The following is a 22,766-nucleotide window of genomic DNA, read 5'->3' on the forward strand; positions in this document are numbered from 1 at the left end:
CCCGGGCTTGGGACCGGCAGCAAAACACTGGCGGAGTTGAAGAGAAGAAGGTATATAACCCTAAAAATGTTTTCTACTTCACTCTCAAACTGAGTGGAGAACATGGAGAAAACCTAACATAGGAAAGTTGCCAAAACATCCTTGCCCATTTCAATTCCAAAAATCACCTTTTAACAACGATGACTAATGCCTCTACAGGGAAGAGAAGTCAATGCTTACAAGAGAAAATCAAACTAACAGAAGGGGACAATAGGCGACGAGTTGAAGGATTTAGCAAACAGCATGATACAATTGTAATTTGCAAATAACAGTAATTATCAATATCATTGGTCCAACAAATCTCGTAGAAGACTAAGCAGACCTGAAGAACTATAAATCCAGCTCCTTGACAGAAAAACTATTTTAGAAATTTTATATGATCTTCAATTGTCAAGGAAGAGAATCTTGTGGTACAGTTTCTCCCATTAGCATGAATACGTCCTTCATTCGATCATATTCAGAAGAATGGCAGCGATGTAGAAAATCTTCCAGTCTTTTCTTTTCTGTGAATTTCTGCACCTAAAATGTAAAACTAAGAAATCTATCAGTTCCAGCATCTTCCTTCACAACATCCTGGATATGATCAACCAAAGTCCTATAAAGTAAGCAATAGAAATATGAACAAGGGAAACTGCATGTCTTAAAGCAAAGAAAAGATCTCCCATGTCCAAAGGTGAGTTTTCAGTTCTAATATCCATTGCATCATTTAAGTTTGTTCAAACTGCTATGTTTTTGCTTCCCAATGATAGTCCTCAAAGGATGCATTGCTTGAATAGCTGCTAGAAATGGTTTACACTGATAAGAGACTGAAGGAAAATGACCCAGACCCTTTCACAGCCAAAGTTGAACTGAAGCAAGTTTCCCCTTTACAGTTTTTCACTTGTGTAAATGGAGCCGTGTCGTTCGAATGAATGCATCAAAGGAACCATAGCTGTAAAAGTTCATAATGCCACTTCCAAATCACTAAGGTAACAGATGGGCCATCTTCAAGCATCTTGGTGTGTATCATTTATGTTGAGCTTGAAATGGGTGGTAAGTTAGGAAATGTTACAAGTTGAAAGAGAATTTGAGTTTGACTACTGTAGAAAACTGACCTGTTTCAAAATAGCATAAGAATTCATATATATATATATACAGCTGAAGAGGTTCAAGACATGAGGGGAGGAATGAATAAAATAAAAGTACCAAAGTTGTAATTACAAAAACAAATTAAATGTATAATGCGTTGATCTTCCATATGCTTTTTACAACATCTGGCCAACAAAGGCAAGGACTGCAATTACATGTTATACACCGAACCAACCTGAAGCTCCCTACAAATAAATACATCCACCTTAAAACGCTCTATATCTGGGTTGGATACTGAAAGAGTATTGATTGCAGCAAAACTGAAACCTCAACAAGACCACAAATGAACCTGAATCCCAATAATTTAACCTAACTAGCTATATGGTTAACAAAGCAGCAGCAAAGTTCGCTGTTTTTGAAACTGAAGCTTCAAGTCAACTGAAATTTGCCTGGAAGCTTCTGAGGAAAACCAGTTCAAAGTATTGAACTGAAGCTCTCAAGGGGATGTGACTCTTCGAGCATGGATGCTGCTTGGAAACAATCACAGGCATCCGCTAGGCGTCCGTCATCCTTGTGGACCATCCCTAAATAATACCAAGCCATACGGTTTGTGGGTTCAAGCCTCAATGCATCTGAGAGGAAGCTACGTGCCACAGGCAATGCCTTGGGGCTCATCTTCCACAACAAAGCACCAATCGAGACCTTCGGAGGTGCATAACTCTCGTCAAGTTGAAGAGCATTATTATAAGCAGCCAATGCTTCTTTAATCTGCCCCTGACCTTCATGTACTATACCTAATAAAGTACAGAACATAATAAGAGACGTAAAAATGAATTATATTTCAGACAATAAAGTAAAAGTGATGATTATGTACACATAACCTAGTAAAATCAAGGAGCAAAATAAGAAAATTCTCAGTTATCTATGCATTTCACAGCAGTAGTAGAATTGGGGTGATGTAAATTTTAGATGTGTTTGGTGGCTTACGGGTTTTAGAACTGGCAGAAACTTGGATTGGGTGTTCCTTTTTCTTTTTCTTTTTCTCTCTCTCTTTTTTTTTTTTTTTTTTTTTTTTTTTTTTTTGGGGGGGGGTGGTGGGGCAGGATGAAGTACGAAGTATCTTGATTAGGTCAAGGAACTAGGGTTAGCAAACTCAGATTAGGTTTTGGATCAAGTGAGCTGGGGTATGTGATGTGTGATGTACAAAGTTTGGGCTTGATTCTAATGGAGAGATACGGGATTTCTTGATGTGGGTGGAAGAAGGGACGAATCAAGGGGTCAAATGGAATTTAAGTTGATAAGAAGAGTGGGACATGGTGCTGGCCTCAAGCTTACCTTGATCTAGGGGCCATGTCTTCAGTTACGGAGAAGATGGAGTGATCAATTGAAGGTTGAATCCTCAACCACAGCAGGTTCAATGATATTACTCAAAAAGAACCCTAGGAGACCCACCTTGGATGTTACTCACCAATGCTAAACGCTAATTAGTACCTTGATCAGCAATTGTCACAATAGAGAGACAGCAAAAGTTGATGATTTTAATCAAATAAGCAGTTTATATTCTTCCCATCAATTGGGGGCCAGGGAGTATATATAGCCTCATATATGAAGTCCTATTGGAATTAGGACTTGAAAAAACTATTCTTATACATTAGAGCAAGGAGAAAAATGAGGAAAACTCGAGCTTCAGGGTAGATATTCCACTTATTACATTCATGCAATATTAACTACATGCTTCATCACAGGTTGTTCCATTCCTATACATTCTAGCAAGGAGAAGAATGAGGAAAATTCTAGCTGCAGGGAAGGATGTTCCACAATTTACGGGCATGCAATTTCTACAACACACTTCACCACAGACCCACAGGTCAGACATCCTAATATAGAATGGTTTAATTTATGTTTTCATCCCAGTTGGATACAACCAGAGCATGCAAAAAGAACCTTTGAGAGACATAAGCTGCCTTCTTTTATTATCTTTCCCATTTCGCCATGGAAATTTTCATGAACTGGTTTTAATACATGCAAATTTTAGTTTGTATAATCTTACCTTCTGTGTGCAGTGTTGCAGCAGAATATTGCTGCAGTGCTCTAGCTTTATCCAAACATATCTCAGCATCCTTCCAATGTGACAGGCTGGAGTACAAATTTGCAAGACCTTGCCAGACCTCATACTCATTGACCTTGTCATCCTCAATCTAATGCAACCACAGAAAGCGTGATGAATTTAGAAGCATAACTATATATAATAAATTGAGCACATTGTTGATAAACATGTCAAAGATGACTTAATATTACATTTCATTTTCTTCTTAAATTTAAATAAATTAGAAACAGTGAATGTAGAACCCAGGACAGAACCAAAATGAGGAAAACTATGGAGTCCCTCTGGTAAAATGAAGGTAGGCAAACAATATATTTTTTCTTGCACCAAAGAAGAAGCGTGGAGATAAGAAATACCATCAAATGGTGGAGTCCTGAATATTACGGCCTCCACCAAAACTTGCACCATCAAATTATAATACTGAATAGTAAGTAGCTCACTGTGATCTAGCTACACTACAAGACAGTTATCAATTCAACATTCTCATCATCAAGTTGGATAACAATTCCACATTTTGCCCAAGTATGTTACACATTCTAAAACAACAAACAAACTCAATATAATGGAAAACTGGAATCTAACCTGAGAGGTACTGCTCCTGAGAGGGCCAAAATACTTTTTTTGGGCTTGGACCAGAGCAAGAAGAAACCTATAAGTTTCCACAGCATCCATGGGCAATGATTGAGAGGTCTTCAATTTAGCCTTTAATCTGAGTAGTGGTCCTTGTTCCCACTTTGAGGTTTCATCTAAAGCAGCATCAGAAACAACTTCGGCCTCTGTGTACCGTTGTTGGGCAGACAAAACCAGAGCAAGCAACCTCCAACCTTTTAATACAGAGCCCCCTGTTGCATCTATAAACCGTTTTGCACATCGTAAGGCTGCATTTGAGTTCCGGTGCTCTGCATATTGAATCCCCAATTCAAAAATCAAATCTGGGTTTACACGTTCAAAAGCCATTGCCCCATCTAATGATTTCAAAGCTTCAGACTGAAGGTGAGACCTCTCAAGGTCTGAGGGAGCAATCTTAGCTTGCTTTCCCAAACAAAGACCCAACATGCGAAGACCCACACCCTTTAAATGCTCGTCTACCCCTTGAGCATTTGCAATCGCTCTCTGTGCATACTCTACTCCCTCAGAAGCAAGCAAAGAGTCCTCACTACAAATCCTGGCAGCCAATAGCAGTGCCCGAGGTTCATCTGGTCTTTCATGCTTGTGTAAAGACTTTCTTAATAGATTCAAGGCAACATTGTTTTGTCCTGATGCACAGTAGCAAAAAGCTAAAGTGTTCCAACGATCACAACGATGAAATGTTCCAGGTAAAAGCTCCTCAATATTCCTAGCCAATACAGATGTTTGGCCACATAGAGACAAAGCAAATGTAAAATGATCCAATACTGAAGGATCCCATTCGGTCTTGCCTAGGTAAAATTTCCTTAAAAGTATCATCAAAAGAAGAACTGCCTCTTCAAGGTTGTTTCTTGGAACATAAGAGCCATCTATCTGAAAAGCTAAGCTGGGTGGCCCTGCCTCTACACCACTGTACAGCAAAAATATGGCAAATGCTTTCTGAATTCTTGCACAACATTCATTGTCAAGGTTCCATTGACTAAGAAGAGCACGCCTGTAAGCAGATATTGCTTCCTGATAACAATCAGCTTGCTTCCAGAGCTCTGGAAGGAGCTCGACAGCTTTACTAACTGTCTCTTGCAACTTGTTGTCCACCGATACATCAGGTATGCCAGTATGGAAAATCTTCTCCACAGCATCAAGTACGCTTTCACATTCCTTGGCAGCCTCTGCAAAGTTCCCATAGGACTACTTTCAGCTAATAAATATTTGCTTCTGAAGGGTATGGGCAAGTAGGAATTAATAAAAGGAAAGAAATTTCAAAATATAGTCCAGTCATTGAAATTGTTCAAACCATTTGCTCGACTGAGCTTTTGAAGTGACTTGGCTTTCAAGTAAATGGCTTCAAGAACCAGGCTAGCAGCATGCTGAGAAGGTGCGTGCACTGATTCACCCCTGGAGCGGCCCCTTCTAGAAGAAGACGGTTTTTCTGGAAGAGAAGATTGAAGCCGCTGTATAGCACTCTGAAGGTCAATTCCATCAAAAACACGAAGTGCACTTTCTAAATTGCCCCTTTGATACTCCAGCCTTCCAAGAAGAGCTCTTGCTTCCTGCAGAATGCATAAAAGTTCATTTATATTCAAATAAAGTGGAAAAAAAGATGTAATGATAATGCCATAGCACAATTTCATCCCGTACAGAGATAATTTGCAGATCTAAACATCTTGCAATAACAGGTAGAGAAACCAGGTAGATCAAAGAGCCCCTGGACAAGAAACAAATTTGTAATCAAAGAAATTTGACACTATTTTCAGGTGAAGTGAAAAGTAGTATGATGCATGCCATTCCTAAAGTTGAAGTCTTTCTCAAAGTATAGAGCAGCTAATCAAGAGTCTCTTGCTATGTTTCCATCCTTTTCTTTGATATGTGGTCAACCAGATATTGCAGACTTCTTTCTTTTTTTTATTTTACTTTTCTTACATTTTTCAAACTGAATATCAGATGAAACCTGGAGGAGGCAACAAGATTATAAGCAGCACACTGTGAGATTTAACTATATTAAAGGATCTAGAACAGAACCAGTCAAAGAATTAATGAACCGTAGAACATTCAAAGCTACAGTCGAGCACATTGAGTGTTCAACAAAAGAAGATCATTACTTTACCATATGATTGAATTATTTGCAACTGACTGGTCCATAATAGATATAGAATACATCCTAGCCATCTGTCTTTAAACATCAAACTTAATATAGTCAATCTCATAAAGGAATTACTAAAGAAATAACTACATACATGATATTAATAAGAGATTGCATGGTAACGAACCATCAATAAGTAAAATTCCTTCGTATCCTTTCCTGCAGTTTCATCACCAAATGGGGCTGCTTTTCTTAGGAGTAAGTCTAGGTTTAGATTGATACATGTCAGGCCTTTAGGTCCAAGGATTCTCAGTGTAATGGGCCACTTTGTGGGCCTAATGTGTGGGTAATAGGGCTGTATAGGGGATTAGTTTATTTTAAGTTGTTTTAGATTTAGACCAGTTGAACTGGTTCTCTGTGGTCCAATTTAAGTAGTGGTCCTTCCTTCTATTTTCAGTTTTGTAATTGTCATGAATTAGTTCACATAAAGTGTAGAAATTGATTATGCATTTTACTCCTTGTATAGGGGAACCAATTTGAAACTTCTAATTTTGGACCTTAACTACTCCTTTCTTTTATCATATAAAGCAACCCAGAGGACACAAGAGACTACAAATTCTGCTTCAACATCTTGCTGCTGTTTGCATGCTTGGCTAGCCCTTTACGGGTTCCCTTAGTGTTTGATCTGAAGAAGAAAGGGCTGATGTTTGATCCAGTCAACTCCTTGTGGTGAGAAGCTTATGAGATCGATAACACTCTTCATCTCTGCAACACTCTAAAGCTTTTTAACAGGTTGCCTTCAACTAAGTTCAGGCATTTAGCACTGTTAGTTTCTAATTCTGCTCCCTTAACCTTCTAATTTCCTATTCCCCAACTCTACAACCTCAACTCTAACCAGTGTTGATAAAGCTTTAGTGTACTCAGGATGAGAATTCAATCAAAATATCAGACCAAACTTACAACCTGATTGGCAGTTATTCATCTTGGTGGAGATCAAAATCCCATTTGCACCCATAGGAACAAGAGCCCAAAACAAGACAAGCAAGATTATGGGATGCAACTGCTGTGGGAGACAGCGTATTCGGACAATGTGTCAAGTTTTTATTGGTTCAATGGAGCATCATATAAGGCAAGCCTTACCCCAAGTCGAAGCATTAATGAAGAAGAGGAAAGACCAAAACATTGTTCACATGAACATTGTCACAGACAACATATGCATTGTTCGGGAATCCATTTTGGAAGATCCTGTGGGACCATCAAGTGAAGAAAGATTTTATCCTAATGCTGCAATAGTATATTTTCTATTTTTTTGTCTTCGAAAACATATTTTCTTTCATTGCTATAGAATCTTAGCTAGTTCCTAATTTCACACATTTCTATTTGATGTTTACAAAAAGTTTCTATTTTGTTAGATTTCTATTATATAAAGTTGTGGCTAGCTATAAATAGGCCCTTTTCATTGCAATAGGAAATAAGACTTTGAGGAATTGAAAATATGGTCGTGTAGCCTCAAGTATGGAGTAAACTCCATTTTTAGTAGTTGAGATAGCTATGGATGAGAAACCAAAGGCTGAGGTCCATTCCCTAGAAATACAATAATGAAGATCAAAATAAATAACAAGAAGTTCTTTTCTTTCTTGATTCTTTTTTTTTTTTTTTTGGCCTTCCTGCTTACATGTGAAAGAAGTATGGAAGAGCCTATGCATGGAACAAAATATCACCGAAATTTGGCGAAATATCGCCGAATTTCGGTGATATCGGCATGGGGCGAAACAAAACCCCAGCCGAAACCGACTTCTCTCGGCGCCATTTATTGCGATACATCGTGATATATAGTGATATATCATTTTTTTTTTTTTTTTTTTTTTTTTTTTTTTGCGATTTTTATGCTATTTCTTGCACTTTTTAGGTGATTTTTCTCGCGATTCTATCCCAATCTTACCAATTCTATCCCAATGATTCAAGACTCAAAAGTTAATGCGTTAAATGTAATTGGGAGGAAAATTTACATAGCAAAATACATTATATAGCAAAATCTTCAAGATTAATGAGCAATCTTACCAACTATATTCTAGTGATTTAGTTTTCAAAAGTCAACACGCCAACGTGGTTAGGGAAGAGTATATACATGAAATAATTTATGGAAACAATTTAAATTATGAATGAAGTTCGTCATAGAATCTTCAAGAGTGAATGGATAATCATTCCAATTATGTCCGAATGATGTAGGCCTCAGAAGGTAATATGTTAAATGTGGCTAGGTAGGAGAATTTAAATGGAAGAATTTATAGAAAATAATTCAAATTTATCACATATTTGCATTAAATTAGGATATGCATCAATTTTACCAAAATTATTGACAAAAAATACCCAAAACTGGGAGCGAAAATTTCCAAATTGGGGACGAAATTTTCCAAATGGGGGGGGGGCAAATTTCAGTGCCATTTCGCCGGTTCACTGCCCAGCGAACTGGGCGAGATGAACGAACTTTTGTTCATTGAGCCTATGAACCTATAAGCTATCTAGACTAACTAAGTTGTTCATTAAGATTGAGCATAAGAAAAATGCCAGGTGAATGGAGGAGAAAACTGAGTCCCAATTTACAAAAACAAAGGAATATTAAAAGTCGTAATAACTATAGAGACACAAAACTAATAAGTTATGCTATGAGATTATATGATAAAGTAATTATAACCCTTTTGAGACAAGAAACCACTATTATGGAAAACCAATTTGTTTTATGCTGGAGGATCTACAAAGCTATCTACCTTAGAAGACTTATGGTAAAGTATAGAGAGTACAAGGAAGATCTTCATATGGCCTTTTTAACCTAGAAAAAGCTTATGATACAGTGCCTAGAGTGTTAATTTGGCATGTTGCATATATGGACATAGTTGAAGAGATATTTATGATGGTTCAATGAAAACTATAAGATTGGCGAGAGGATAAGGTGGTGAAATCCTGATTGTATTTGGGCTACATCAAGGATCAATTTTAAGCTCATATTTATTTGCACTTATAATAGATGATTTAACCAACAACGAGGCGGTGAATTTTCGATTACAATCCTATAGAATTGTCCTTTGAGATTTAAAGGAACACATCGGTTACATGAGACCCCAATTGCACCTCTCTACTTTATCAACAACAAATATAAGCCTTTGTACATGCCAAGATGTATAGAGCAAAGTGGTGAGCAATTAAGAATCATCATATAAATGAACTCAATATAGCAAAAATGAGGATGCTAAGATGTATGAGGGCAACCCTAGGAAGGATAAGATAAGGAATGATTATATCACAGTTGGTCTGGGAGTAGCTTCGATAAATGATATAAGCTATAAGAAAGTTGATTGAGGTGGTGGCGCACACATGTTCAACGGAAGCCTTTAAATGCCCCTACATAGAGTAGTGATTTAGCCTAGATCGAAGGAACTAGAAGAGCTAGGGGCAGACCTAAGATAACTTAGGAGAAGTCGTGAGAAAGAATTTGCATAGTTGGGATAAGAATTCTTCTTGTTGTTGTTGTTACACATGAAAGAATAACATAGAAAGATACGACGAAGGGAAATAAAGGGGGTAAGGCTGTAGGGGGAGAGACTATCTTAGCCTTGAGTCTCTCACGCGAATTTCATTCTTAAAACATGGATTTTACTCCATAACTAAGGCTACTACCAAAAATTCAATTTCTCTGAGTCTTATTTTCTATTGTAATGAAATGGACTTATTTACAGTTTTGCCACAAATTTACAAAATAGGATAATGTAGTACTGCATTTGATTGATCAAAACAGTAGCCAAATAAAACCTTTCATAGGGAATTAAATTTAGATTCAATAGACTTAAGATGAAACAGAAAATAGATGTGAAAGAAGGTTGAAACTAGAGTGGTATTATAAGGATAATAGCATAACAATACGGGTTGAATAGATCTTCAAAACAGAGGCACAACTATGATGAAGAAATTGAAGGGACAATATGAGGAAATTGAAAATAACAATGTAACACCCAGGCTTCACACCGCAAGGTGGAGTGATTGGATCGAACACCAACCTACCTTGATCAAACACAAGGAGTTTCCATAGAGAAGGAATGCTAACAAAGCAATTTGATTTCAATAGATGAGTTGTGTCTTCCCTTCTTACATAAGTCTCTTAATATAGCATTCTAAAGAGACAAACATTAATGGTAACATCCAACCACTAGCTAACACTACTTACCTATTAATAACTCAACTATTACCTAACTCTTGACAAAGGAAAACTCCTTTGACAATGAGTTCTTTTATTTTCAAAGCACAACCACTTTTATTGACTTTTCAAGAACTAGACTTGGGCATAGGTCTAGACCATGAATATGTGGTTAACCCACTAAAACAGTCCTAGCCCATGAAAGCCATGGGCTGATTCAGGTGATAGATTTAGGCCTTTGATGGGCCTAACCCAATGGGCTTTTTCTTTCTTAAATATGTCTTTAATTCTACATCATAAGAAGTCCTAAAAAAGTAAAATGTAAGAAAACAAAAACTTCTTATAAGCATCCAACAGAAATGCCTAAAATATTAACAAGCTGAAATTAGAAAATACCCAAGATTACATTGCAGTGAAATGAAATATACTTTTTCCCCCCAAAAAATAGAAATTTTACAATTGTGGCATTAGGGTAGAATCTTTCTCTTCTTGAGGGGCCCACAAGATCTTCCAAAAAACACTTGTAAAGCATATGTTGGTTGTGATATTGTTTAGTGAACAATGACGTGAACAGTTTTTAGGTCTTTTCTCTTTCTCCATTAATGCTCCTGTGTGGACTAAGTGCTTCCTTCTGTGATGCTACATTGAGCCAACAAAACTCACCACATCATCGAATCAGGCTGTCTCACAGTAGTTGTATCCCACAACCTTAATAGGCTGGTTTTGGAGCTTGTTTGTATGGGTGCATAAGGCCTGTGATCTACATGACATCTTCACCCAAATCATTTCCAGCGGCATAGGGCCTAGGATTGCTCCTCAATGGCCCCTAATCCCACCAGCGATATTTTGGTCAATTTGGCAATTTTCGGGAGTCCAAGGTTGGGGTGTCATTGGTCCACCATGTTATTAGGACCCTGGATCTACTTTGTTTTTTTATTATTATTATTTTTTTTTTTTATTTGAGTCATTATTTTGTGAGTTATTGAAGAGTCTTGTTAGGGTATGACTCCTAGATTGTGTGAGAATACCCTAGTTTCAATCTATTTATTGTTAGAATTCCATGTCTACTTTTAAATTCCAAATTGGATCTTTCTAGAGTGCGATTTGATGATCCTCGTTTGAATTAGAGTATTTAGTCAAGTAAGAGTCTTATTTGGAATTGGTTTGCAATATCTCTGTTGGACCCAAAAAAAAAAGAAATTGGTTTGCAAGTTAGTGTCCTAGTTTGTTTTCTTTTTGGAAGTTGGATCCTACTATGAATTCCTTCATGTACGTTACAAATAAGCCACTCTGGATTGTAACAAATCATATTTGCATTATTCAATAAAGCTAACAATTGAAGGAGAGCAGTTCAGTCGTGGGCTCCCTTGTAGGGTAGCCTGCAGCGGGGTTTGTGAGACTGAGTTTGCTGAAGATCTTCTACTTCCTTCCCCTACAAGTAAGTACTGCCTCCCTTATCCCATCCTTAGCCTAACCTCTTCTTCCCCATCCAGCACACCCTTCTTTCTTATTTTCTTGAAATTTTGGATTTTTCTAGAGACTCAAATTTCAAGGCCAGATCTACACCAATCTAACTGTTAGATCTGTCCCAAACTTTAGGAACCTCATCCCCCCAATCTTAGTGACTTTAGTACCAAATTTGACCCCATTCTGACCGTCCAATTTCAAGATATAACTATTTTCTTGAATTTCCGTACTTCAAAAAAACAAGAACCTTAATATCTTTTGATATAACCACCCAACCCCCCCCCCCCCACCCACCAAACTTGTGGATCATATCCCTATATTATTGCCTACATTCCCTCCAAGTTTCAATCCATTCTGACACCTAAAACCAAGCTTCCATCTCAATGGATTTATCCCATATCTCCCATGGGATGGGTTATATATCCTTAGGATCCTAATCATCATCTTAGAGCATATTATATTTAATCACAAAACATTAACCTAATGTTTCCCCCTAGGAAATTATCCCTTTACAACCCATATCGCAAGCGGAACCCCATATCCCTTAAATTTCCAAAACCCTAGAAACCCTAATTCCTATCAAACCCCAAATTTCAAAACCCTAAGTTTCAAGTTCAGTTCTGAAATTACAATTGCAGCAAGGTTTCAATCCCTCAAACATAAAAACTTTGATCCCTAAGCCTGGCTGAATCTACCCTCTGCCTAGCTTAACACTTGTAAACCCTAAATCCATCCAAAACTCCTCCACTGAAGGTAATTTCAGTCCTAAAGACTGCTGATTCTAAGAGAAGAGGATCTTGGAGTGAGCTTGATTCTAGGGCAATATTCCAACAACTAAATTCCTAGAATCTGGTTCAAATCAAATTATGCAGTTCCCATCCCAATTTATAAAATCAGTAGGAAGACCTAAGACCTGATCATTGCATAGAAACCTTTGGAATTAATCCCTATTTTGTTTTATACCTAAACCTCTAACCCCTGTCCTATTGCCAGTGCCTAAACTGCTGTCTACAGCTTGATTTACTGATGTGAACCTGATTTTAGGGTTAGAGTTTCTTGATGAATTTCCCTAAAATTAAAGGTTCGCCCATAATCTTCCAGCAACTTAATGGGATGATGCAAGGAACCAAGGATGATTCTACGACTATTACAGGAAAAGGGTCAATCTAAAATTATGTGGGGAAGCTCTACTATCACAAATCAGATGGGTATGAGTTAATTGGGTAACAGGGTAAAGTTAGGGTTGTATCAAATCCCTGTGGGATGGTTTTGAGGTATCCTAAATCACCCTAGGGTTGTTGGGAAAGAAGAATGAGATAATTTGGATCACCATTTGGAGATCTTGGAAGAGAAACCTTGAACCTTGGGCAATCTTTCAAATCCTCTTTTCTTTTCTGTCCTTTCTTTTTTCTTTTTCTTTTTTTCCTTCTTTTCTTTCTTTTCTGTTTTTCTTCTTCTGTTTTTTGGATTCTGCCACAATTCAGAAAAGGGGGTGGGAGGAGTGTGATAGCTAGAGGGGAGGGAATGGGGAGGCTGTAGGGTAGGGGAGAGGTGGGGGAGGGGAGGGGGATAGGGGAGCCACAGGGGCTGGGGAATGCTGCCACTGTGATGCGGCAGCAAGGGGGTCGAGTCTAGGGTGGTGTGCAGAACAGGGGAGGGCTTGCAGGGGTCCAGGGGAGGTGGGGGAGGGGTAGGGGGCTGCTGTAACTGCAGGGGAATGGGAGGTGGAAGGCAGCGATGGTAGGGGAGGGATTTCCTAGGGCTTGCAATGGGAGGGAGGTAAGCGGGAGGGGCTGCGATGGCGGTAGGATGAAGATGACAGGCTGGGGGGTGTACTTACTTGGAGGCAGCTGGAAGTGGAAGATGGCTGCTGGTTGTTGAAGAATGTTCTGGCAATTGAATGTCGAAAAGCTGTATAACCGCCGTGGCCCTCCCAAAGAGAACCACGGCCCAATTTCTCACAAAGGCTTCCAATTTTATTCAAGCAGACTTCCTTACAAAGAAAGAGTAGGCTTTATTTACAGCTTACTAAAAGACCTTAACTCTAGGTGGGATTCCTTTATAGATTACGATCTCACTACATTAATCACAACCGTTGGGACAAAAATTAAAAGATCTAAAGGACACTAACTGACACATGCTGAAATAATATTTTAAGTAACTTAAAACTCTATTCTAAGAAATTTCTCTTAGAAAAATAATTCCTTAGGACACTCAACTACTAACTCAAATTAAGACTTCTTAACAAAATTGGACTCAAAAATTGGAAGTGAATTTCTGGAATTAAATCCCAGCAACTAAATAGGGCTAAAAATGCCCAAAATACCCTCCATAGGGGTCCAGCCAGCCTAGGGAGGCTACTTAGGCACTTTTTGTGGCCCCCACTTAGGGTTTCGACCAAGGGGGTTCAACCCCGTTCACATCACTTTCCCTAAATCTATTTCATTCCCTTTCCCATCAACCTTACTACAGCCTCTATATCTCAAGAATATGATTCACTTCCTAATCTAAGTTCTGGTACCATTTGACGCTTCCAAAACTATGCTACATTTTTTCTTTTTTCTTTGTTTTTTTGGTTATGGCAGGCAAGAAGAAATTCTAGAGCGCCGTATGTATTTTGCAGATCCAACAGACTTTTTGACTAGACGTGAAAAATACAAATCCTCACAGTGGGATCAAATCAATGGATGAACTGATTTGAAACATCTGCATCTTTAATATTCTACTACCTTCTAAAACAAAGAAATACCACATGTATTGTGAACCAAACATTCAATTAATGCACAAAGCACCTTTTGGAATCAGTATTACATATTTTACGTGCATATGAAAAACTAATCTCCTACATATTTTAAGTTATGCATACCCATAAGATCTTAAATAAGGATTGCACCCTACAAATTGATTTCTTATCAACTTGGAAATTCCGGTCACCGTATGTTAGAAGTGGATTCTTAAGCTAACTGGCCACATTTACCTGAGGATAAAATAACATAATGGAATGTGGACAACATGTGAAGGGAGTCAGTATCTTAACCTCACAACTTTTATAAAAATGATAAAGGTGTGCATTCACATACTGATCACTAGCTTATGCAACTACAAAACTCGTATTAGAAGATTCTACAGACCATGCTATTTCTATGTACTTATCAACCCAACCTTCCATACCCGCATAAAGCATTTACATGTTAAGTGTCACATTATACTGATGCTGATTTATCACCAAATGTTTCTTCTTTCTTTGGGAAAAGTCCACGGTTGGGTGATACTCATTTTGAGCCTTTGACCCCATGTGTTTTCTTGTTATAGGCCACTTTATGGCCTAAATATGGGTAATTAGGTTGTATACAGGATTATCTCATGCACTATTTTGGTCTTTTTGTTCTTAAATTGAAGCAGTTCAATAAGTGATTCAATGTAAGTAATATTAGCAGTTTTTGTTGAAGTGTTTAGTTGAGCTGGATTAGGGCTCTCTTCTGAGACTAAGTCAGTTTTTTAGTCAGGTAAAGTTACCGAGTAGGTTAAGGGAACCATGGGAGAATGTGGTTTTTCTCAAGAGAAACCTGCTCATTCCTAAGCCCATGAAACTAATGCTAGAAAACAATTAAGAAAGAAAAAAAAAAAATTGAAATCTTTTACAAACTAACCTCAAAATTGAGATACAAACCCTCCCGCAAAGAAGACTCGGCCTCCAGAATATTCCCCTCATCAAGTTTTGCTTCAACTTCTGAGGCTTTAATGGAATGCCCGTTTGCACGGACTTCTCGAATTTGAGGTGACATGTCATCCTCAAGCCCACTGGATTCTCTTGATTCTGCCTCCAACATTTTTAAGCTCAAATTTTTTTGAAAACTTTATCAAATGAGGCTGAAATCGCAATATCATAGCACTTGCCTCAACTTTTTCACACCTTTGCGGATGCATTCCCACATAACTAAGATTACATCCTTAAAAATTCAAACAAAAAATTACAATTTATTAATAAACTGAAGAAACTAATCAGAGGTAATGGCTACTGCACACATAAAAACCAGCAAAGAAGGCAGAGCTGAATAGCCAGACTTCTACAATAGCATCAAACGTCTAAATAACTATAGCCTAAGATTGGAAGATTCAAGACCATTAATTCATCACAAGTAAACCGGTATCATCACCATGTGAGAAGCATTAAACTGACAAAATTGGATATAACAAACAACTCTCCTACAAGAGGAAGGGCAGATTTGACCAAGAAAAATGCAACGAAACAAAAATTTCTGACTACATGGCATCAGATAACTAACAATGCATCAACCTGTGAAGAAAAATCAAATCAAGAAATGTCCTTGTGAACAAAAAACTATTTGTATTTGGTAAATAGTTATTTTTGTGAATTGGAGGCTCAAATAAACTGAGTTTAGCAAGACAAGTATGAATACAACTTACCCTTATTCCAACTAAATAGGGTTGACTACATGGATCCTTCGACACAATGTTTCCAAGAAAATGTAAGCAATTAAAATAAACCAAAACACTCAATACAAGATGAAACATCAACCTCACAAATAACTAAACAACCAAGTAAAATTATGTGACATCTTGAAAAAGTTTTCCCATGAGGAGTCAAATTAACAATAATTCTTCTTTTGGCAGCCAAGGATGCAGCACGGGGATAAAATAGTAGTAAAATACATTAGTTTGTAAGTCCAAATGCGTATGAAAAATGTTGAAGCATAATATTACACCAGGCATAGAGTAAACTCAAAGCCAGTCAAACACCCAAACAACCTCAAGGGAAAGAAATGCAACGTGGGTACACTTCTAGAGGCCTAAGAAACAGAATCAAGTACTCCTACCCAGCATTTAGAACAAGGTCAAATTCTGCATCTCTAAGCAAGAAAATCCCTGTTTTCAGTCATGCAAAGCAGCCTAAGTCAACAACAAAAACCACAAGAAACTAAAAGATTGGATAGTATTGGGATCTTCTAGTCCACCAATGAAGTTTGCATTTAAGATTTCTATACCCAAAATTTGAGAATAAGAGGTCCTCCATATAGCATTTTGTAGTATAATCATATCATAATATCATCAATAAATTCATTTCCTATTTTTATCCATCTCTCGTAGATTTTCAGCAATTGAATTTCTTCTCTTGTCTACTTTATTGAGGAGGCAAGGAAGCCATGGCTGTTAATCCCAATATAAATATGAATCATATGCATATGCATTTATGAACTTTCATATGTAGGATATTAGGTAAAAATTATAACTGTAAAAACCTAAATAAAGAGGAGGTAATAGGCACCAACACGGGGGGGGAAGAAAGAATGATGACAGGTTAACAAAATTTTTATGTAGATTGACTTTTAAGACCTGAGAAAAAAATTTGCGGTACGGGAATATAAAAAAATTAAAAAAGAAAGAAAGAAAGAAAGATATATTAGGGTATAAAGATCAATAATCAGTTCAAGCAGGATATGGCATGCAGAAACCACTCATTTAAAGAAACTTTTGAAACCCTTCTTTCCAGTATATGGGCATGCTTACCCATATTTCCACCTAAGGAGCAGCCAAACTAAGTGCTTCAAAATGTATATATATTATAACCATTTTTTTGGTCTCTTGGGTTATTGCTTAAAGCTCACCAGTAGAGGGGAAAAAAATTCATAGGCTCCCTTCTTCTTCCAAGACGCTTCCTAGCTCACAACAAACCTATTGAGCTAAGCTGAATTTTGCATAATTAGACACAATCATGACGTAGTCAAATTGACAAAAATAAAATTTTGCTTGATGAAATTATAATCACTCTAAGAAATATCTATAAATCTTCCCATAGATTACGATAACATGATAATCTCGAACATTAATGGATAAATGATCAACTGACATTAATGGATAAATGATCAACTCCTTTTCTACCCCAAAGAAGAAGAAAAAAGGGATCAACTGCATCCCTTTTCTTTTAGATATTTGGGATCAACCGGCTCCCTTCCCTGCATTTGCCAACAAATTCAACATTGAAAAGAAAGACAGACACTTGGAAAACGATCCAAGACAAAACCTTTTAGAAACAGAGAAAGTAATGACAGAGCAATTCAAGCTCAAATGGGTTTCTGTGTCACAGGACTCTGGGATCCGAATATTTAATCCTAAGGAATCGATGCTCGAAGGTCCACTGCCCCAACGAAAAGAACGACTCTTTTTTCACGCCAGCCGCTGGGCAGTGCTCTTCCGAACATTCGTCGATTGGAACTCTAAATATTAGGGCTTCATCAACACTGCAAGCTCTAAATCAATGGTCCCTCTCGCCTCTCGCCTCATCCATCAAGGACAGAGGAGAGAGATGCATAGATAACAGAGAAAACCTGGATCCGTGGAGGTAGCAATGATTTCTGAGATAGAGAACATAAAGAGAGAGAAGCAGAGAGATACCTACATTTGCCCAGATCGCCGTTTGACGTTGCAGAAGATCGAAAAAATTGAAGAGGAGATCTCGGGGGAGACCGGAGACGAGAAGTTTGGTTGGGCTCACGAACAGGAATTTACCGAATACACAATCCGACAAAATGGAGATGAAAACGGCCGTCAAATCTTCCCTTCATAAGTTTCAGATTTTACTCCTAACTTGCCCGTCACCGTTACAATCGCCGTCAGAACGTATCCTATTCCTACAGCCATTTAGTGGAATATATTCAAATTCCGAGGTTCCAGGAAAAAAATAAAAATGATAGACGTTTTTCCACTCCTCTTCAACACATACGTCCACGTCTCTACTGAATTGTCGACTCGCTTAAATTTACGGAAATGCCATTGTCTCTTTCGCTGACTTTGACCTTCTAAAGGGCGTCAAAGGGTTGAGTCCTCCAACAATCATTTGAAAGTTCCACTGTCAAATAACAACATCATCAACCCTTTAAGGGAAAAGAAAAAAATAAAGAAAAACGTAATTTTATTGTACAATCCATGAGCAAGGATTGACTTAATCGAACCTTTGTTTACTACCTTGCGTGAGATCGTACAATTCTTGGATGGCATTTTGTTTCGGTGTTGCATCTGTGGATGGCACCCATCTTATTTTGGTTAAATCCTAACCATAATAAGATGGGCATTATCAAACAGTCCACTGATGGTGCTATACATTCAGTACACTACATGGTGCTGCACATTTATTACACAACATCAAGGCAAGATTTTCTTAAGAGTCTTAACAAGACTGTGATTACTCTAACCCTAAAGATCTCAAATCCCTAGGGGTGGCTCACATTAAATCTATTAGTTTGTGCACTGCCCTTACAAGATTACAACGATTTGTTTGGCTAATCATCTCAAACTCATCTTAGAGAACCTTATTAGCCAAACACAAAGTGTCTTTATATCGTAAAGAGTTATTTTGGATAATGTATATCTGGCCCACAAGTACTTGCACTTCATAAAAAAGTCTTAAGTCGAAAAAAGGTTATATGGCCCTAAAACTTAACCTATGTAAAGCTCTTGATAAGTTTGAGTGGCCTAAGGTTGTCCTTAGGAGGTTTGGTTTTGCAAACAAATAGATTAGGTGGGTGATCCAGTGTATAACAACAATGGAATATCAATTTAACATTAATGGACACTTGACTGAGATGATTATTCCTCAAAGAGAAAATAGGTAGAGTTGCCCTTTGAGCCAATATATTTTTATTCTTTGTTAGGAGACCTTTAGCCAAAGGCTCATCTCAAATGTTGGTATCCTCAAATTGCTTGGTTGTTGACTCTCTAATTTTCACCCCTTGCATCTATCCAAAATGCTTCACAAATAAATATTTTGTTGCAGGAATATGAATCAGTATTAGGGTTTCACCTCAACTTTGAAAAGTCCAAAGTGCTCTTTTGTCCTGCTACCCTCTCCACTACCAAATCTAAAGTAATCTCTACACTGGATATCCATGAGGTAGAATTGCATGACATCTATCTAAGAATTCCTAGCACCTTTGGTAATTCAAAATCTCGCACATTTTTATTCATGGACATAGCTTTAAGTTATCTGGCTAGAGGGAAAGACATCTTACCCAAGCAAGGAAAGAAATCCACATTAAAGTTATGGCATGTGCTCTACTTATGTATGCTATGTCATGTTTCTTGATGCCTCGAGATCTCTGTAACAAACTTCATTAGAAAATCAGACAATTCTAGCGGAAAAACAACCAAGGGAAGGGAGTGCATTGGATCTACTAGGAGACTTTGTGTAAAAATAAAATGGATGGGGGTATAGGCTTTAGGGACCTTAATTGCTTTAATAAGGTCTTGTTGGCCAAATAGGCCTAAAGATTTATTGCTACCCCTGACTCTCTTTGGGCTAGGTCATGTTTGCCAAATACCTTAGAAACTGATACGGAAGTTTCCTACCCGACCGGGTCAGACCCGGCCGGGGCTCCACATATTCTCAATCGGGATAATAACCGACTGGCGTGATCGAAGCGCGATGTACACCTGACTAATGTAGCAACCATTCTCGATGAGGAAGGTCAACTCCGTCACTGATCGAGTGGGACCAACGACATGGAGGCATGATCTTAGGAGAAACAACAACCTCCATCGAGTAGACTTACCAAATACATAAAAGGTAATAGTTATAGTATAAGAAGAAGGACATACTCCGCCGGTAAGCATCCAATACATTTTGAGCATAGTCTTGTTGCACGAGACCTTAATATGTTCACCTGTCGACTCAGTCATCGGAGGCAGTTGCCCAAGTCTCTAGCCGGCCCGCATCTAACCCTTTTTGCAGGACTCATCGTCTTTGGCTTGAAGGGGGCTCAGTCGGGAGCAGCATCAATATAACTGTTACGCATCAGTTTGGCGCTATCTATGGGAATGACAGTTTCCAAGTCATGGTGAGACGAGCAAACAATGGATGCACTCGGCAGGAAATTGCAGGGGTGACCATCACTGGGACGATCAAACACATCAAGAAGAAGGGGTCGAACGCTCAAACCGAGTGCAACAGGATCCTCCCGAGGATAACCTGATTCCAGAAAACCCGCATGGGGAAGGTACGTCTAAGGGTCCTCAGGGACATGCTACTACAACAGATGTCGACGAACTTCGAAAGGGCATGCTTGAAATGCAAGGAGTGCTGAGGGACTTGGTTCATCAAAATTGGAGTGGAACAAGGCCCAAGGCAAAACACTCAGGCAGGAAGGTTACTAAGGGCTTTCCAGACAACCGGAGGATCCCGAACAAAAAGGGGTATCCCAAAAGGGAGACAGGCTGAAGGTCAAAGATCAATTCATAATGGACCTGACCATCGCCAAAAAAACCCCGAACGAGACCAGGATCAGTGCCTTGGATCATATTTTAGTACCATCTAAAACTGGATCTTTGCCTCAAAGGAGTAATCGGGAGGATTTTGAACATCAAGGCAAAAGTCACCCGCAACCAACCCGATCAAGAATGTCAGTTGGACGAACGCACTCCCAAAGGGAGGATACAACTAAATCTAATGGAAATGGAGCGAGACAAAATCGTCTTCGAAAGAGGATGGCAGAGGTCGAGCGCAAGTTGGAGGATTGGGATCATGACGAGGATCTAAATGTGGTTGATCGGGAACCCTTCTCGGATGAAATCATGAACATGCCACTTCCTCAGAATTTCATCATGCCAACCTTCACACCTTTTGAATGGAAAACCAACCCGAAGGAGCACATAAACTACTTCAAATCAGTAATGACTTGTTGGTGCAACCTAGAGGGGGGGTGATTAGGTTGCAACTAGTGGATTGTCCCAATTTTTCGGGTTGTGCGGAAATACAAGGTAAATTGAAAATTCAAATGAAAATAAACAATACAATCAACCACATGACAAGTATTTTATAGTGGTTCGACTTTGCAAGTCTATGTCCACTCCTCTCTTGGCCTCAAGAGAGTATTCCACTAGTGATTCTCTTTCAATACAATGGGTAGAGATCAAATCCTTTACAATCTTTGTTACGGGGCAAGAGCACCCTTTACAATCTTTGTTCACGGGCAAGAGTACCGAAAACCAATTCTAATATACCTATACTAGAATTGAAAATAATTACAAGAGAAGGATGTTACCTTAACAAGAGGTGTGACACTTTACCTCTTGTGTGTGTGTGATGCAATAAGAGTTGTATGCTCAAGATATGAAATGAATGCACCACCAAAGCCTTCAATCACCTCAACCTTGACTTCCACAAGCTTACTAACACCTCAGTATGTTCTTCAAGGTTGGAGAGAGGGTGAGAGACAAAACCCAATGGCTTTCTTGTATTTTGAGAGCTTGAGATTACTTAGGGAGTAGTTGATCAAGTGTGAGGTTCAACCCTCTCAAATGGGGTGGATTGGGCTTATATAGAGCACCTTTGAGTGCCTTAACCCAATCCCCAACGGATACAAAACGGACATAATTTTAGTCCAATTTTCAGTCTAGACAGTCGTTCGTTTGGAAAAGATCCGTTAAAAAAACTAGCCGTTATGACTTAGTCAGGACCAGACGGTCGTCCGTCTGGCTTGACTAGCCCAGACAGAAATTCCGTTTGGCCTACTATGTTCAAAAACATAGTGAACTGCAAACAGACGATCGACTGTTTGGTGCAGTTTTGTTGAATCAACTTGGGGTTGGGACTTGTCTTGGGTTTTTGGACTTTTTGGTCAACCTTAAGCATTGTTCACCTCACTAACATGTCCTAGGTCACTCTAGTAGCATGAGTTACATATTATCAATGCATTTACATAAATGTGTATGCGAGAGTGTCCTAAGCCCTAATTCAGCCTAAGTCTTGATCATTGAAGTTCTTGAGTCTTTTTGTATTACATTCTTCATGATTATCTTCATGTCCATCTTGGCATGATCTTGGCTTTGACTTGACTTGAGCATATGGCTTTGACTTGGAGTTGGTACACTTGTTTCTCACCTTGAACTAAAACAACACAACTCAATATAGCCATTAGTAATTCATGTTTGTTATCATCAAAACCAATGGAGGCTGATATGGCAAATGCTGACATGGCATTTTCCAACATGACTGTCCTTGGGCGGGAGGACAAGTTGCTTTGTAGAACATTCTCGGCTTCACTTAAAGGACCAACCATCAAGTGGTTTAGCAGCTTGCAGCCGGGATCCATCAATAATTTTAGAGAACTTACTCGTAAGTTCATAGCCCGATTCAGAAGCGCGATCGGGAGTAAGAAGACATCTGACAGTTTATTTGC

The 22,766-nt window shown here is 38.5% G+C and overlaps 1 protein-coding gene across 2 annotated transcripts; it reads right to left on the reverse strand.

Annotated features, from left to right (window-relative positions):
* Nucleotides 1-949: 949 nt before the first annotated feature.
* Nucleotides 950-18,212, reverse strand: NPG1 (tetratricopeptide repeat (TPR)-containing protein). Of its 2 annotated transcripts, none has more exons than XM_089167946.1 (6): nucleotides 17,993-18,212; nucleotides 15,225-15,524; nucleotides 5,133-5,388; nucleotides 3,794-5,007; nucleotides 3,158-3,305; nucleotides 950-1,901 (listed from the first exon to the last, which is right to left on the reverse strand). In XM_089167946.1, the coding sequence occupies exons 2-6, from the start codon at nucleotides 15,402-15,404 to the stop codon at nucleotides 1,582-1,584; spliced, it is 2,118 nt and encodes a 705-aa protein (XP_089024072.1). In that variant the 5' UTR covers nucleotides 15,405-15,524; nucleotides 17,993-18,212; the 3' UTR covers nucleotides 950-1,581. The 2 variants fall into 2 exon arrangements, with proteins under 2 accessions (XP_089024072.1, XP_089024073.1); XM_089167947.1 differs by having other exon boundaries at nucleotides 17,989-18,212.
* Between the last annotated feature and the right edge of the window lie 4,554 nt (nucleotides 18,213-22,766).

Source organism: Hakea prostrata, chromosome 9, assembly GCF_041222555.1.
Source record: "Hakea prostrata isolate BN-2017 chromosome 9, UWA_Hpros_2, whole genome shotgun sequence".
NCBI lineage: Eukaryota > Viridiplantae > Streptophyta > Magnoliopsida > Proteales > Proteaceae > Hakea > Hakea prostrata.